Below are 14,868 nucleotides of genomic sequence, written 5' to 3'. Positions count from 1 at the left end.
ATTTCTACATTTTTCACTCTTTTTATCGTTTTTATTCGCAGTTGTCGTATAAAATCCATTAGGTCGGTTCTACAATAGCTGTCGTATAAGTCGGATGTCGAAAGACTTAACCAATCACCAATCGGTTGACTTTAGGCCGGATTCAGACTTTGGCGAAAAAGCAGAAAGCAGAAAAACAGCAGCCAATCAGAGCTCGTGCTGGTAGTAAGCAGTACAACGGAAAACTTTTCCGACGGTATTGGCGGTAGCCAATCAATTTTATATCAATTTTATCTTTAGAGAAGAATAATGAATATGATTGGTTCATTTCTTACGACTTCAGGCTTATTAAAGCTATTGTAGACCCGGTCTTACGACCCAGCACGCACCCAGCTCCAGCTCCCACCTATCGTAGAACCGGCTTAAGGTATGTGTGTACGGATTGTACAGTATGTACGAGAAATTGAATGTTTACCATGTCCATTAAATTTACAAATATCAAAGTGATTTCTAAATAAATATATATCTTATTTAGCTTTTCTTATATATTTACCTATCCGTATTATATACACATACAGAATTTATCATACGGATCATCTCGGGTGAGATTTTTTTCAGACTTATGTGCGTTTAGATTATCACACGATATATATAAACATTAACCTATAGTTTTTCGAGTGACATTTGTTTATCTTTGATATATTTAAGAAGCGAATTTAAATCGACAATGTTTGATAACACTAAAGTAAAGTAAGTAGAAAGGAAAGGAAATTTTATAAAGGCGTACGTACTCTTTATTTTAAAAATTTGTATATGACAAAAAAGATTTCTATCCATCATTTAATGGCATATAAACAAATATGGAGAATTCATTATTTGATTAAGGGCAAATCATTGTAATTTAAATGTATATAAATATTATTTTAATTAAGAAAAACTGTATTAATAACACACACGACATGTTATGAATTAAAAGGATTTAACGTTTATTTTGTAATGTAGATGTGGTGTATGTATGGAAGTGAATACAAGAGTGGAAATAGAATATGAAAATTATCTTTTATTTATTAGTAAATACGAATAACAATAATTCAAGAGAGAGAGAGGGGAAGAAAAAAAAACATTTTTTTCTTTTTCAGAAGACTAAAGTTAAAGCTGTTAGAAAGCCTGCGTGCACTGTTGGAAACATTAAAACCAGCAAAAAAAAAATTATTATAACCACATGCGTAGAAAGTTTTGTTTTTTTGCTTATAATAATATCTCTCCATCTTTTTGCCATAAAATATTTTATTTTGTATAATAAATTATGGCAGAAGAAGAGTCTGAGGAAAAGGAATATCGTTGGGAGACTGGTTATGAAAAGACATGGTATGTTTTCACATTAAAAATTATTTATGTTTAACGTTGATATTCTTTCTCTTGTCTTCAACATGTAAATAAAAATGTTATATTTACATTGATCCAATAATCTAATTAATATATTTTTAATTTAGGGAAGCAATCAAGGAGGATGATCATGGATTATTGGAAGCATCTGTCGCAGACATTATTCATAATGCCAAGAGAAAACGTCAGTTGGAAAGAAAGCAGGGTACTCGATTAGGAATGATGAGACATCTTTATGTCATCTTAGATGCCTCTGAATCAATGTCGAATCAAGATTTAAAACCAACTCGATTCCTATGTTCTTTAAAGGTATGACAAAAGGTTATCGATTATTTACTTATAATATATAAATGTATATTTTTATATGCACATTGTTAAATATTTGTCCAAAGCTTCTAGAAGACTTTATCGAAGAATTCTTCTATCAAAATCCTATAAGTCAATTAGGTGTTATTATAACTAGAAATAAAAGGGCTGAGAAGATTAGCGATTTAGCTGGCAACTCAAAAAAGCACGTTAAGGTAATCATCTTAATTTTTTTACCTTTTATTTCCTATTCCAAATATCTCGTTTTAGATTGTATCATGTATGTGTGCATATATATATATATATATATATATATATATATATAAAATTTATTGTAGGAATTACGAGCTTTACAACAAACTGTGGTAACTGGTGAACCTTCCTTGCAAAATTCTTTGGAATTAGCTATGAAGTCATTGAAATTATTACCATCTCATGCTAGTAAAGAGATATTGATAATTATCGGGGCTCTTACTACTTGTGATCCAGGAGATATCAATGAAACAATACAAGTATGCGCTTTATTGTATATGATATTATTTGCTTTAAGGCTTCTCTTAACATGAAGATTGTTTCAGAATATGAAATTGGATGGTATCAGATGCAACGTAATAGGATTGGCCGCCGAATTATATATTTGTAAACGAATGGCAAACATTACTGGTGGCGAACACGGTGTTGCGCTAGATGATAAGCATTACAAAGAGCAATTAAACGCACATATAGATCCTCCACCTGCAGCAACGCGATTAGATGCAGCGCTTGTAAAAATGGGATTTCCTCATCATGCCTTACACTCTAGTGCATCGGACACATCTATGACAGTATGTATGTGGTAAGTGCACAATTTATAATGATATGTGTCTCTATTTTTCTATACGTATGTATGTATGTATGTGTTATAAGTGGTACTCTTTAATATAACAGTTTTAATAGTATTAAAAATTTTCTGATATACATATACATCATACATTATATTATACATTAAAATTTTATTTTTTACTTTTTTCTCTTTATTTTTTTCATTATTTTTTTCAGCCATGCAGAGAACTCTGATGAATCGGTAAAACTTATGAGTACTGGCTATCTTTGTCCTCAGTGCTTTAGTAAGCATTGTGAGATTCCTGTCGAATGTAGAGCTTGCGGTCTTACTTTAGTATCTGCTCCACATTTAGCACGATCGTATCATTACCTATTTCCCGTCGAACCTTTTAAAGAAGTTGCGTTTGAAGGCAACCATTCCTTCTGCTTTGGTTGTCAAAAAACTCTTATGCAAAAGGATAAAAAGGTATCGTTTCTCTCATAAATTGCGTTGCAGAATTATATAATTTTCATAATAACAAGATAATTTTATTAAAATTGGAAATTTTTGTGATATATATATATATATATTAAAAGTTGAATGTAAAGTGAAAAGAGATATCTATATATAATTGAAATGAAAAAAATTTTAAAGTTTTTTCGAAAGAAATCAATGCAATATTTAAATATTTCAAAGAGAGAATAATGTGTCATTTGTATTTTTACTTTTAGGTCTATACTTGTGAAAAATGTGATCAAACGTTTTGTTTAGACTGTGAGATATTTATTCATGAAGTCTTACACACGTGTCCTGGTTGTGCAACAAATCCTGCAACGTACAAATCTACAGAAAAATTTTAAAAAGTCTATTTAGTAAATTGTAGATAAGTGTTGCCAAAGAGCAATAAAAATAATACTACATAACAGAATAATGTATTAATTAATTTAATAGTATTAACGTGCTAGAATTTGCAAAATGGTAAATAAGAATGAAAATATATGGAAACATATTTTTTTGATTTTTAGTAAGACAGTTTAAGTAAGTTTTTTAAATTATAAATAAATAAAAGTAATTAAAAATAAACAAAAACTCTAGAATTAATGCCAGTTTATATATATATATATATATATATATATATATATATATATATATATATATATATATATATGTACCGAATTAAAAAAAACCATTTTATAAATGTCTACACAAGTATTTTTACTGATAAAAAAATTTATGTACATATAAATACATGTCTCTAAATACAGCATTTGTCTGCGTTTTGTGTGCACGACCACGCCCAGCAAGTAAAATATTCTATTAAAAACTATTTAAAACATCCTTGGTACATTATATATGTCTATCCTATGTAAATATCCTGTGTGTACATTATATATGTATATATACATATATTATACGTATATCCTTCTATATATGTGATTTATGATTTTATCGTTTTGATGGAATGATAAAACAGAATTAATCTGAATAATAAAACGAAATAAAAGTTACATAAAAATCCTGCAAAACAATTTGAAAGATATATGTATTTTCTGTATAATCGATATATACATATATATATATATATATATATATATATATATATATATATTAATATAATTATTATATATAAAAATAATATAATACGAATCTATACGAATGTTGTTGGTACGTGATTGGAATTTTGCGATAACAAGAGTATCTGCCACTCGGCAGCATCCAATTTCAAATAACGTAATGCAAAAGTCCTACTTCAATGATATGGTGGGGGTGGGGGGAATATTGAAACTTATTACTCTTACTGACTGTGCGCAGACCTCAAGCAGGTGGAAAGTGAGTATCGTGAGATTACAGTACGTTATTAATTTGCGATCGTTCAGCGATACGTGATTGTTGGTTGTAACCGTTGATCCGCATCCGTAATTTGATTCACATCATTCATTTATATATTGATCTATATTTATAGTTGATCAAGTTTCACCGTGTACGACGTATATTATTTTGTGCAATTTATTCAGATATTTTCATTTTATCTTCAGAATAGGTAAGCCTATTTATATATATATATATTATTGTTATGTGTTTTTATTTATGAATTTCAATGTCAAAACAAACTTGTTCTATTAATTGCATTTTGCTTGTTATGAATAAGATATATATTATTTTGAAAGATTCTTATAATAGAGAAAAGGAAAAAAAAACAAAACTATATCACGCACGAGCATGGATGTGACAATGTTAATAGGAATGTAAACATATAGATTGTTACATGTTTTGCGCATAAATATTTTGTGAAAGTTAACGGGGCAGGGATAAATAATGTATAACATACGTACTTGTTGAAGAACAATCTAAAATATCGAGTATATCGAAAATTTATATTAATATTGAATATATATATATATATATATATATATATATATATATATATATATATATATATATGATGAGATATATACTCCTATATGTTTGATCACATTGCACGTTACTTTTCATTAAAAATGTAAATTATTGTAATGCTTTAAAATTAGTTGATATCTAAAATAATAATGTTCTCTTTTTGCTCTTTTTGCAATAATTAATATATCTTGTCAAAATAAAGTAAAACGCATGTTATATCCCTCTGTAATCATATATATTTTCTCTTTCCATAATTCTAATATTTTATATTTTATATAATTTATATAATGATGATAGCAGCAAACAATAAGTATAGATATTATCACAATGATTATTTTATTACACAATAATATATGCACATATATATACTTACTAACAGTATATAAATATATAGCATTATATGTATATATAAATTAGAGATAACTGATTTGACGATAAATGCTATTTTTTACATTTTCTTTTTTAGTTGAAAGAATGATCAATAATGGTATACATTTTATTTAAGTATATAATCGTTATTCATTATATTCTTTTAGCTCGATTGCATTTTTTATGCGCGTGGCTCGTGTGTGTGAGTGTGTGTGTGTGTGTGTGTGTGTGTGTGTGTGTGTGTGTGTGTGTGTGTGTGTGTGTGTGTGGTGTGTGTGTGTGTGTGTGTGTGTGTGAGACAGATATGCGTATATTTATTGACAGTGTAAGTTTTCGGATACATAATTTGAATAAAATTAGACATTTCACAACATATTCACGACAGTTGAATTTTACATATTATAGTCAAATATATTGAAAAAGATTAATTATATGAACAAAGAAAATCTTTTTTTTTTTTTGTCGATGTTTGAGCAGATATATATGACTGTCGGTGGTTATCGCCGCTTTATAAGAGACGTTAAGTAACTCAAGGTCCGTTCAAATTGTGACAGGAAAGCTATAAAAACTTGACGTAATGATTTCCGTAAAACGTTTATATTTGAACTCTATAATTGTGTAATCCATCTATATATATGTACATGATAATTGTTGCTTAAACGCAATAGCATTTACATGAAACTTTGAATCAAGATTATTAGCAATACATTATTATTTTCTAAACCAGGATATATCTGTCTCTATTCCTTAAAAAAAAATTAAGAATTTTAAGAGAATTTTCTTTTACTTTGAATTCTTTTTTATTCTTTTTTATCATATTATAATTTTATTTTAATATAATATGATTATTAAAATTCTTGGTAAACAAAATAGAAACAATGAACATCTTATCCAAGTGAAAAACGCTTATCTTTTTAATAAGAAAGTCATTTTTGTCATTACTTTTTTTTAATTTAACATTTAAATTATTTCGTAACTTATTATTATACATATATAGCTCTTCATTATTCCTTCGTAATCGTATGAATAAAAATTAAAAAACACGCACACACGATCTAAAATCATTTCAAAGTTGTATCTTAAAAATCTCTAATTTCGAATAAAAATATTTTAAAAAATTAGAAAGTCTTAATAAAGAACTTTTTTTAAAAGAATTAAATAAATATTCTGAATAAACGATAAAACAATACTATAAGTATATTATCTTGTGAAAGAGAATGTAGCAAAAGATTTTTTATGGTAAGGGAATTGTTTCGCTTTTGTATATGTTTTATATATGTACATACATATTTAGACAGATAATTCAAGTAGATGTTTACTAACTATCAATAAAGACTATGTATTATAAATTATGTGTGCTTTTTTTATATATATTATACTTGTAAATAGAATAATCTGATTACTTTTTACCATTAATCTTGAAATAATTAAACTTGATAGATTTAAAATTGTTCTTTTTAACAAAATAAACTTTTCTGTGACACTTTATTCAAAAAATATAGAAAAAATTTATGGATTGACTTTTTAGATTGATAGAGCATCTTTTTCTTAAGTGTAATATCTATAATCTACTTGCATGAGTGGAATACGTGCATATAACTCTTGATGTGAAACTAAATGAGCAAAGAGACAGTTAATAAACATTTGCTCTTTCTAGCTTAAACGATTTGATTCAAGGTAAACTCGTTTTATAAACGCGATGAGAGGGAGAACCATTATTTGATTTTATACGATTATCAGTCGAGTGCATATTAGACTTCAATTGAAAAGTCAAATATATTGTAGGTGTTCATTTTATACGGTATTTATCTTGAAATATATATAATGTTTTTTATAAAATTACAGATCTCTAAAATCAGACCTCTTATCCTACGACAAAAAATCCTCTCATGCTGCAACCGCGAAAGGGGAATTATACCTCCACTTTCAAATTTTTGTCGTAGGATCAGAAGTTTAAGGGGAAGATTCCGGACCGAAAATGTCGTAGGATAAGAGGTCCGACTGTACTTTATTCTTCTACTTGTACTGAAAAAAATTACAAAACCCACACACAGATATAATCTTACCAAACTATTCAATTCTCACGAAGAAAGTGTATATACACTTATTATTTTATGTGATGCATATACCAGTTCATGTTATTATTTTATTAACAGTTGCTAACAAATGTGTTTTACACATTATACGATTAACGGTATTCGTAGTGCGTTTTATATTTTTTTATATTTTAAATCATCTTAAGTAAAGTCTTAAGATTTATTCATTCAATCATCTGATTGGAACAGATTTTTAAGAAATCTGAACGGAGTCTTAAGACGACCTAAACACGACTTAAGATGATGTTAAAAATAAGGACGAACTATGAACACCGGCCTAAGAGCCGCTTATTCTTGTAATATCAATCGCTTTTGCAATTAGAGGATATCTGGACATAAATTTTGATAATGACTATCACACAAAGACTAAGATTACATTTTTCGAAACTTACCGCTATAAAAAGATAAGATTTTACTCGCTCATTGTCAGAAAGGATCGTAATTGTGCTTGTTGAATACATATAATTAAGTTAGAATATTTGCAAGACAAATTTCCATTGCTCAAATTAGATTTCTAGATCATTCTAGAAATTCTCAGATCATTGTCATATATATCATTATTGCTTGAATATTGTTAAAACTTTAGCGTGTGTGTTTTTGTATTTTTAGTTTTTATATTATATAATATAATAGTTCTATGTAGTATAGTATATATAATGTAAAAATATCAAGTTTTATATATATATATATATATATATATATACATATATATATATATATATATATATATATATATATTAATACAAATTAAGTTTTGAGCAAAAAAAAAATGTAACGGAACAATGGGATGTATGAAAAAAAAAAATCGAAAATAGAGAAAGTGACATCAAGGTCGAATATTGTGCAAATGGCAACAACGTTGCGTCTTTGCACGTGATTTGATTTAATACTTTTATAAAAATTGAGATTTGTAGATTTTTTCTAAATTATTGTATTATTCTTTCTAAATTAGATATATTTTTTATAAACACAACTTGGAATTTTTTTTTTTTTTTTTTTTTTTTTTGTGTTCTCAATTTTTACTATTTGATGTATTTTTTATTAATAAATTTCTTTTGTTTAATAATAATAAGTAGCATATTCTTGACGTGTGTTTTTCTGCTATCGGACATATAAAACAAACGTTAATAAGTGAGAAAAAAATTCTTCAAGTTCGAATTACGCATATATATATATATTTCACATCTCCTTGGCGGCTATAGTTGCTTTCATCTTTAATTGGTATCGTTGCACAACACCAATCATTTTGCAAGAATATAATTTTGCAAGAATTCTTGTTAGAGTTGTTCTTGAATTATGCATAAGATAGCGGGGAAAAAAAAATATTTAAAAATGTGTGCATGCGTGCGTGCGTGCGTGCGTGCGTGCGTGCGTGCGTGCGTGCGTGCGTGCGTGCGTGCATGCACAATATTCTGACCTCTTTACACTTTTATACAGTTACCATATCTTTAATAGATTATTAATTCGTACATTATGCATACTATAGAGATAGAGCTATTATATACAAAATACAGAGTGTCCGGTAAAGATTGAATCAACGTTCGTGAACAGAAAAGTCCTTTACCATTTTGCAATTTTCGCAATAATTATTGAGAAATTAATTAAAAAGTATCGACCAATATATTATTTAGAGCTCTGCGAAAAGAGACAGCCCGCTGTTACAAGGTGTTACTATGCGCGCGACGCGCGACTAGCAACCGCGTGACAGCTGACAGCGAGCTGGCTGCTGGCTGCTGGCTTTTCTCGCCACGTGCTAATACTTACACGAATTGGTCGATATTTTTTAATTAATTTCTCAGTAATTATTGCGAAAATCGCAAAATGGTAAAAGACTTTTATGTTCAGTTTAATGCGCTCTATGCTGCCCACGAGCGTTGATTCAATCTTTACCGGACACTCGGTATAGTAATTTGGGAATAATATTTTGCACTTTCGATTAAAATAATATATGCAGGAACTGAGTCAGTATGACGAGCCGGTTGTGGAAAACGTTGTCGCGAAAGCGCGTAGAAGAGCCTGAAGAGGTAAAAGATGAACAATTGGCACGAGTCCTTGGTCTATTTGATTTAACCGCACTCGGCGTAGGTGCGACTCTCGGTTTAGGCGTTTACGTTCTTGCTGGAAGCGTGGCCAAAGACACAGCTGGCCCTGCCGTTTGTATCTCTTTCCTCATTGCTGCCATTGCGTCTGCTTTCGCAGGTAAAAAAAATGTCTCAGAATTACCTTTACAAATACATTTATAAATATGTCTAAACTTTACATGTTTGTTCTAAAACAGCCACCATTCCGAATAGCTATGAAACTTTTCTTAGTGGCTGTGCTTTTATAGAGCAAAACGTACAAAAAATTGTGAAATTGTTTAATTTTAAACAAATTAAAAATTAAGAATACATCAGAAACCGAAATTTAATTTCTATAAAAACCGTGCGCAGTACTTTCGGTAAACAGAAATTTAAAAAAATTTTTTATTTTTGCTGATATTTATTGTTAGTAGAGGTCAATGAAATGTCACAATACACTGAAAACTCATTTTTTAACATTTCGTTGAATTTTATTTTTTCTATTAAATTAAGCATTTTCATAATTCCTTGTACGTTTTTATTTTATAACATAGTGGTTAGGAAAAAATCTATGAAAAAAAATCTCATAGCTATTCGGCAAATTTTTTTCAAATTCACAATACTTACTTATTGTTAGAAATACAAAAAAGAACGCAAAGAATAAATTTTTTGTTGTTGTTCTAATTATTTTCTCGGTTAAAATGAAAGGAAATATCGTTGTTAATAATTTTTACGTTATTTTTATCCATTTGCATTATGTCTATATTTTTTAAAAATTTGACAATTATACAATTCGATAGAGCAAAGTTTTAGCTTTGAGAATCTATTTTTTGAATCGCGGTACGATGAGTTTTAATTATTTAGGAATTATTGAGCGATCAAAGTCAAAATTTTGTCCAGCTTGTAGTTTGCTATATGTAAAAATTATTAAACTTACAGAAATACAAAAATAATAGTGACTTTTCGAAAGTAGAGATTTAAAGCTTTAGAACCCTTTGAATCGAAATTTTATTCATTTTTAAAAGTTACAGCAGACTGAATTTTATCTATTTTGTTTTAAGAAAAATTATGTGTTTCTCTCATTTTTGTGAGGAGAGTTTATATATATATATATATATATATATATATATATATATATATATATATATATATATATATTTATATATAGATGAGTTTATATAACAAAATGTTCGACAACAGGTGAGACAAAATTTAACTAAAAAAACGAAACCTTCATAACAATTTTGTTATTCTTGATTTTTGTCTCATTTTATCATGTAGAATCACTCTTTAAATTTTGTCCTGTTGTCGAACACCCTGTATATAAATATGTATTTATTTATTTATATATATGTGTTTTATACACGCAGGATACATATAGGTATTGTACATTGTAGGTATGTGCTACGCGGAATTTGCAGCGAGAGTGCCGAAAGCCGGTTCAGCGTATGTTTATAGTTATGTAACAGTAGGAGAGTTTATTGCCTTCGTGATAGGATGGAATTTAATTTTAGAATACGTAATTGGTGAGTGTATGTGTGAAATAAAGAAAAAAAGCCGATTTTGTTTACATTTACATACATGTATAATATGCCACGGAATGATTTTTCACAGGTACAGCGAGCGTTGCTCGTGGGCTCAGTAATTATATCGATGCATTGACAGGAAATGTCATGGGTAATACTCTGCGTTCTCTTATGCCCATAGATATATCTTTTCTGTCAGAGTATCCCGATTTTTTCGCCTTTGCAATGGTCATGCTACTAGTAGTACTATTGTGCGTAGGAGTAAGGGAGTCGTCGATCTTAAACAATATATTTACCGTTATAAACTTGATAACGATCATAATCGTTATTATCGCAGGGTCGATAAAAGGTAAGCTGGTAAGTTAAATTGTAACTCTAGATTTTAGATTCTTACTCTTTCACATCTTTTACGTGAGGGATGGATGGACGGATGGACGGATGGACGGATGGACGGATGGACGGATGGATGGATAGGGAAATAATATTTTTATAATAAGTGTTTTGCACATTTCTTCCTTACAATTTTTAGATTTAATAATGCTCGCTGATTGTACGTGTATAATTAATAATAAAATAAATACATTAAATATTCTTATAGCCGATTCATCAAACTGGTTCATCGCATCCAAGGACATTCCAAATTCCGTGAAAAATGGCGGAACCGGCGGATTTATGCCATTTGGTATCAGTGGAGTAATGACCGGAGCGGCCAAATGTTTTTACGGATTCGTCGGTTTCGATACCGTCGCCACCACCGGCGAAGAAGCAAAGAATCCTCAGCGTCACATTCCTCTAGCGATCATACTATCCCTCGTTATTATATTTGTAGCGTATTTTGGTATCTCTACGGTCCTTACGATGATACTGCCTTATTACGCTCAAGTATGATTTATAAGCTATAACTTGTTATAATCGTAATTAAAACTTACAAAATACCTAGTCTGAATGCATTTAGAATTTGCAAACTTGTGTGTTTAGAATGCCGACGCACCGTTTCCACACGCGTTTGACGAGATTGGATGGCCTGTCATTAAATGGATCGTCAACATAGGCGCAGTATTCGCGCTATGTACCAGTCTTCTGGGCGCTATGTTTCCTTTACCGCGTGTATTATATGCCATGGCTAATGACGGAATAATATTCAAGATTCTTTCCAAAGTGCATTCTAAAACTATGACGCCTATACATGGCACGCTGCTCTCTGGTTTACTTAGTGGTTTGTGAAAACTTATTAGATTTGAGAAAAAAGGAAAAAGAAAAAAAAAATATATATATATATATAAATAAATAAAGGTAAATAAACAAGAATATCTCACATATCTTGATATTCTTGTTTATTTACTGTTAATAACTTTGATAGAAACTATACTCTATGTTCTAGGTCTTATGACACTTGCCTTCAATTTGCAGCAATTGATTGACATGATGTCTATCGGCACTTTACTCGCATATACAATAGTAGCGATATGCGTGTTAATATTAAGGTAATGGTTCGTTTACACAAATATTTTTCGAGTGAGAATATATATATATATATATATATATATATATATATATATATATATATATATATAAAATATTTATACAATATATAAGTTTTTATTTTATAGATATCAAAAAGATACAAACTCTGACAGCGCTCCTGCTATACCGTTAATGAGCAGTGATTATCAATCTGTAAATATATTTAAAGAACTATTTAATTTACATAATCAGAAGGAACCAACGGAACTCTCTAATAGAATTGCAAATATCGGAATCGCCTTACTTTGTGAGTTTATGTAGATTTGTATGTAAATGAATTATACTGATATATATTAATTGTTGATGAGCACTGATTAGATTATCGCGTACTTCTAATCCGGCATTAGAGAAAAGTTTACCCGCATTACAGTTTACGCGGATTACAGGTTGTACCGTTCTATTTTTGTTACTTATTGAAAGTTGAACAAAGACGCAGAAAATTTCTCTTTAATAACAGATCTTTCAGCACGGGATTTTTTGAGCGGGAACAAAAACATTAGCAATTAATGTATATATTATTAGTAATATTCATATTAGAAGGTACATTGAAATGTGATAAATGTGATGTTATAGATATATGATATAAATGTACGTATTAAACTCTAGGAATTCACTTGCAATATGCAAAATTTAATTATCGTTACAGGTATCGTTATATGCATCATCACGTTTTTGATCAGTAATATGAGCGCGTACCTGCTTGCAGGAAATGTGGTAATATCTGTGATACTAGTTGTATTTGTGATTGTTCTTTTCTTGAACTTGGCCGCTATTGGTAGGCAACCAATACAAAAGACTAAATTATCTTTCAAGGTAAGAAAAGGATAAAGGATATGTGGCGAAAGTCCTGTATATACAGGATGTTCGGTAAAGATTGAACCAACCGTTCAATTTTACCTGCTTGTGCAAAGATAAAACGCAGATAAACCAAATAGAAAAATCTCCCTTATATATATATTTCGTAATTTTTGCAATAATTATTGAAATATTAATTAAAAAAGATTGGCGAGTGAGCGCGCGTTTCGCACAGCTAGCTAGACGCGATAAAAAGATATGCGTCGGCGAGAGTCGGAATACATAATACACGTCATCATCAGCGAGTGGACAAAAGTGTTGGTCAAACTTTTTGTTGCCGTGCAACACCTACCGCTGGCAAGACTAGAGCGTATATCATGTATATGTATAGTTTAGAGAGCTGCGCTCATTCGCTACTTTTTTAATTAATATTTCAATAATTATTGCGAAAATTGCAAATTTTTTGATAAAAAACTTTTTCTAGTCAGTTTGCTGCGCTTTACCTAATGCTCACGAACGTTAGTTTCTTCAATCATTACCAGACACTTTGTGTGTGTGTGTGTGTGTGTGTGTGTGTGTGTATGTGTGTGTGTATGTATGTATGTATGTATGTGATACACGCACGCATACAATTTAATATATTTCTGTGTTTATAGGTACCTTTCGTTCCACTTATTCCCTGTCTTAGTATTTTTATAAACATATATTTAATGTTCCAACTAGACGTCTTTACATGGATTAGATTTGCTACTTGGTTACTGATTGGTAAATCTTATGTAAAAAATTATAAGACATATAATTAATCTAAATGCCTAATCAAACGTAAATTTCCATTCCTTACAGGATTTTGTATCTATGGATTTTATGGAATTAATCACAGTGAGCAAGGTAAAAAAGATAAGGCGGATAGCAAGAAATTACAACAAACTTATGTGGAAAAGTTTAGAATAGTGACATCGTTTTGATCATTAAATTTGTATGTGTGTATGTGTTTACGCCCGCCCGCCCACGCACGCGCACACACGCACACGTTCGTCTTAATCATTCAAGAGCAAAAATTATGAAATATTATTCTTTTACTTTAGTTATTATTTTTCACAAATTACTTTCTCTACTAAGATTATAATTAAATGTCATCTCTTCTTTTTAACTTTTTAATTATATTATTATTAGATATATGAAACAGATTGAGACTTTTAAGAAACAACGACTTTAGTCAAGGAGTCTAGAACCAAAACCGGCAATCTTCACTTGACTCTATTTTACAGGAGAGACCAATTTCTTAGAACTCCGTAACTAAACAAGATAATTTTATAATTTTTCTTTCAGATTAAAGTGTGTTGTTCTTATATCATTTAAAATGTATGTATAAATTAATATCTATAATAAAATAATACATTTTTAATACTGGGATAATAAAAATTAGAGATTGCCTGTTTTACAATGCCTCATTGACAGTTGAATCTAATATATTAATTAATTGATGTCTGTATATTTACTTAAAAAACCTCCATATCTTGTCTGCATATTCATAGCAACAAAGAAATAATATAGCAGTATTTATGTATTTTTATGATACAAAGTAAAATCATATATATATATATATATATATATATATTTATATGATA

The 14,868-nt window shown here is 29.3% G+C and overlaps 2 protein-coding genes across 14 annotated transcripts; both read left to right on the top strand.

Annotated features, from left to right (window-relative positions):
- The first annotated feature begins 258 nt into the window (after nucleotides 1-258).
- On the top strand, nucleotides 259-3,404 carry Ssl1 (general transcription factor IIH subunit 2 Ssl1). Of its 5 annotated transcripts, none has more exons than XM_072895307.1 (8): nucleotides 259-406; nucleotides 1,119-1,347; nucleotides 1,473-1,674; nucleotides 1,758-1,886; nucleotides 2,010-2,183; nucleotides 2,250-2,506; nucleotides 2,710-2,959; nucleotides 3,205-3,404. In XM_072895307.1, the coding sequence occupies exons 2-8, from the start codon at nucleotides 1,286-1,288 to the stop codon at nucleotides 3,331-3,333; spliced, it is 1,203 nt and encodes a 400-aa protein (XP_072751408.1). In that variant the 5' UTR covers nucleotides 259-406; nucleotides 1,119-1,285; the 3' UTR covers nucleotides 3,334-3,404. The 5 variants fall into 5 exon arrangements, with proteins under 5 accessions (XP_072751408.1, XP_072751406.1, XP_072751409.1 ...); XM_072895305.1 differs by lacking the exon at nucleotides 259-406 and adding an exon at nucleotides 413-581; XM_072895308.1 differs by lacking the exon at nucleotides 259-406 and adding an exon at nucleotides 413-603.
- Nucleotides 3,405-4,260: 856 nt separating this feature from the next.
- On the top strand, nucleotides 4,261-14,863 carry Slif (cationic amino acid transporter slimfast). 9 transcript variants are annotated; one of them, XM_072895591.1, is made up of 13 exons: nucleotides 4,261-4,303; nucleotides 4,437-4,514; nucleotides 6,897-7,040; nucleotides 9,290-9,534; nucleotides 10,793-10,921; nucleotides 11,010-11,270; nucleotides 11,520-11,803; nucleotides 11,900-12,137; nucleotides 12,303-12,405; nucleotides 12,532-12,692; nucleotides 13,092-13,258; nucleotides 13,897-14,005; nucleotides 14,084-14,861. In XM_072895591.1, the coding sequence occupies exons 4-13, from the start codon at nucleotides 9,303-9,305 to the stop codon at nucleotides 14,203-14,205; spliced, it is 1,806 nt and encodes a 601-aa protein (XP_072751692.1). In that variant the 5' UTR covers nucleotides 4,261-4,303; nucleotides 4,437-4,514; nucleotides 6,897-7,040; nucleotides 9,290-9,302; the 3' UTR covers nucleotides 14,206-14,861. The 9 variants fall into 9 exon arrangements, with proteins under 9 accessions (XP_072751692.1, XP_072751693.1, XP_072751694.1 ...); XM_072895592.1 differs by lacking the exon at nucleotides 6,897-7,040 and having other exon boundaries at nucleotides 4,286-4,303; nucleotides 14,084-14,860; XM_072895589.1 differs by lacking the exons at nucleotides 4,261-4,303; nucleotides 6,897-7,040 and adding an exon at nucleotides 7,085-7,234 and having other exon boundaries at nucleotides 4,310-4,514.
- The last annotated feature ends 5 nt before the right edge of the window (nucleotides 14,864-14,868 follow it).

Source organism: Anoplolepis gracilipes, chromosome 7 (genome assembly GCF_047496725.1).
Source record: "Anoplolepis gracilipes chromosome 7, ASM4749672v1, whole genome shotgun sequence".
Taxonomy (NCBI): Eukaryota; Metazoa; Arthropoda; class Insecta; order Hymenoptera; family Formicidae; genus Anoplolepis; species Anoplolepis gracilipes.
The sequence above is the reverse complement of the archived record's forward strand: the minus strand, read 5'-3'. Positions and strand labels throughout refer to the sequence as shown.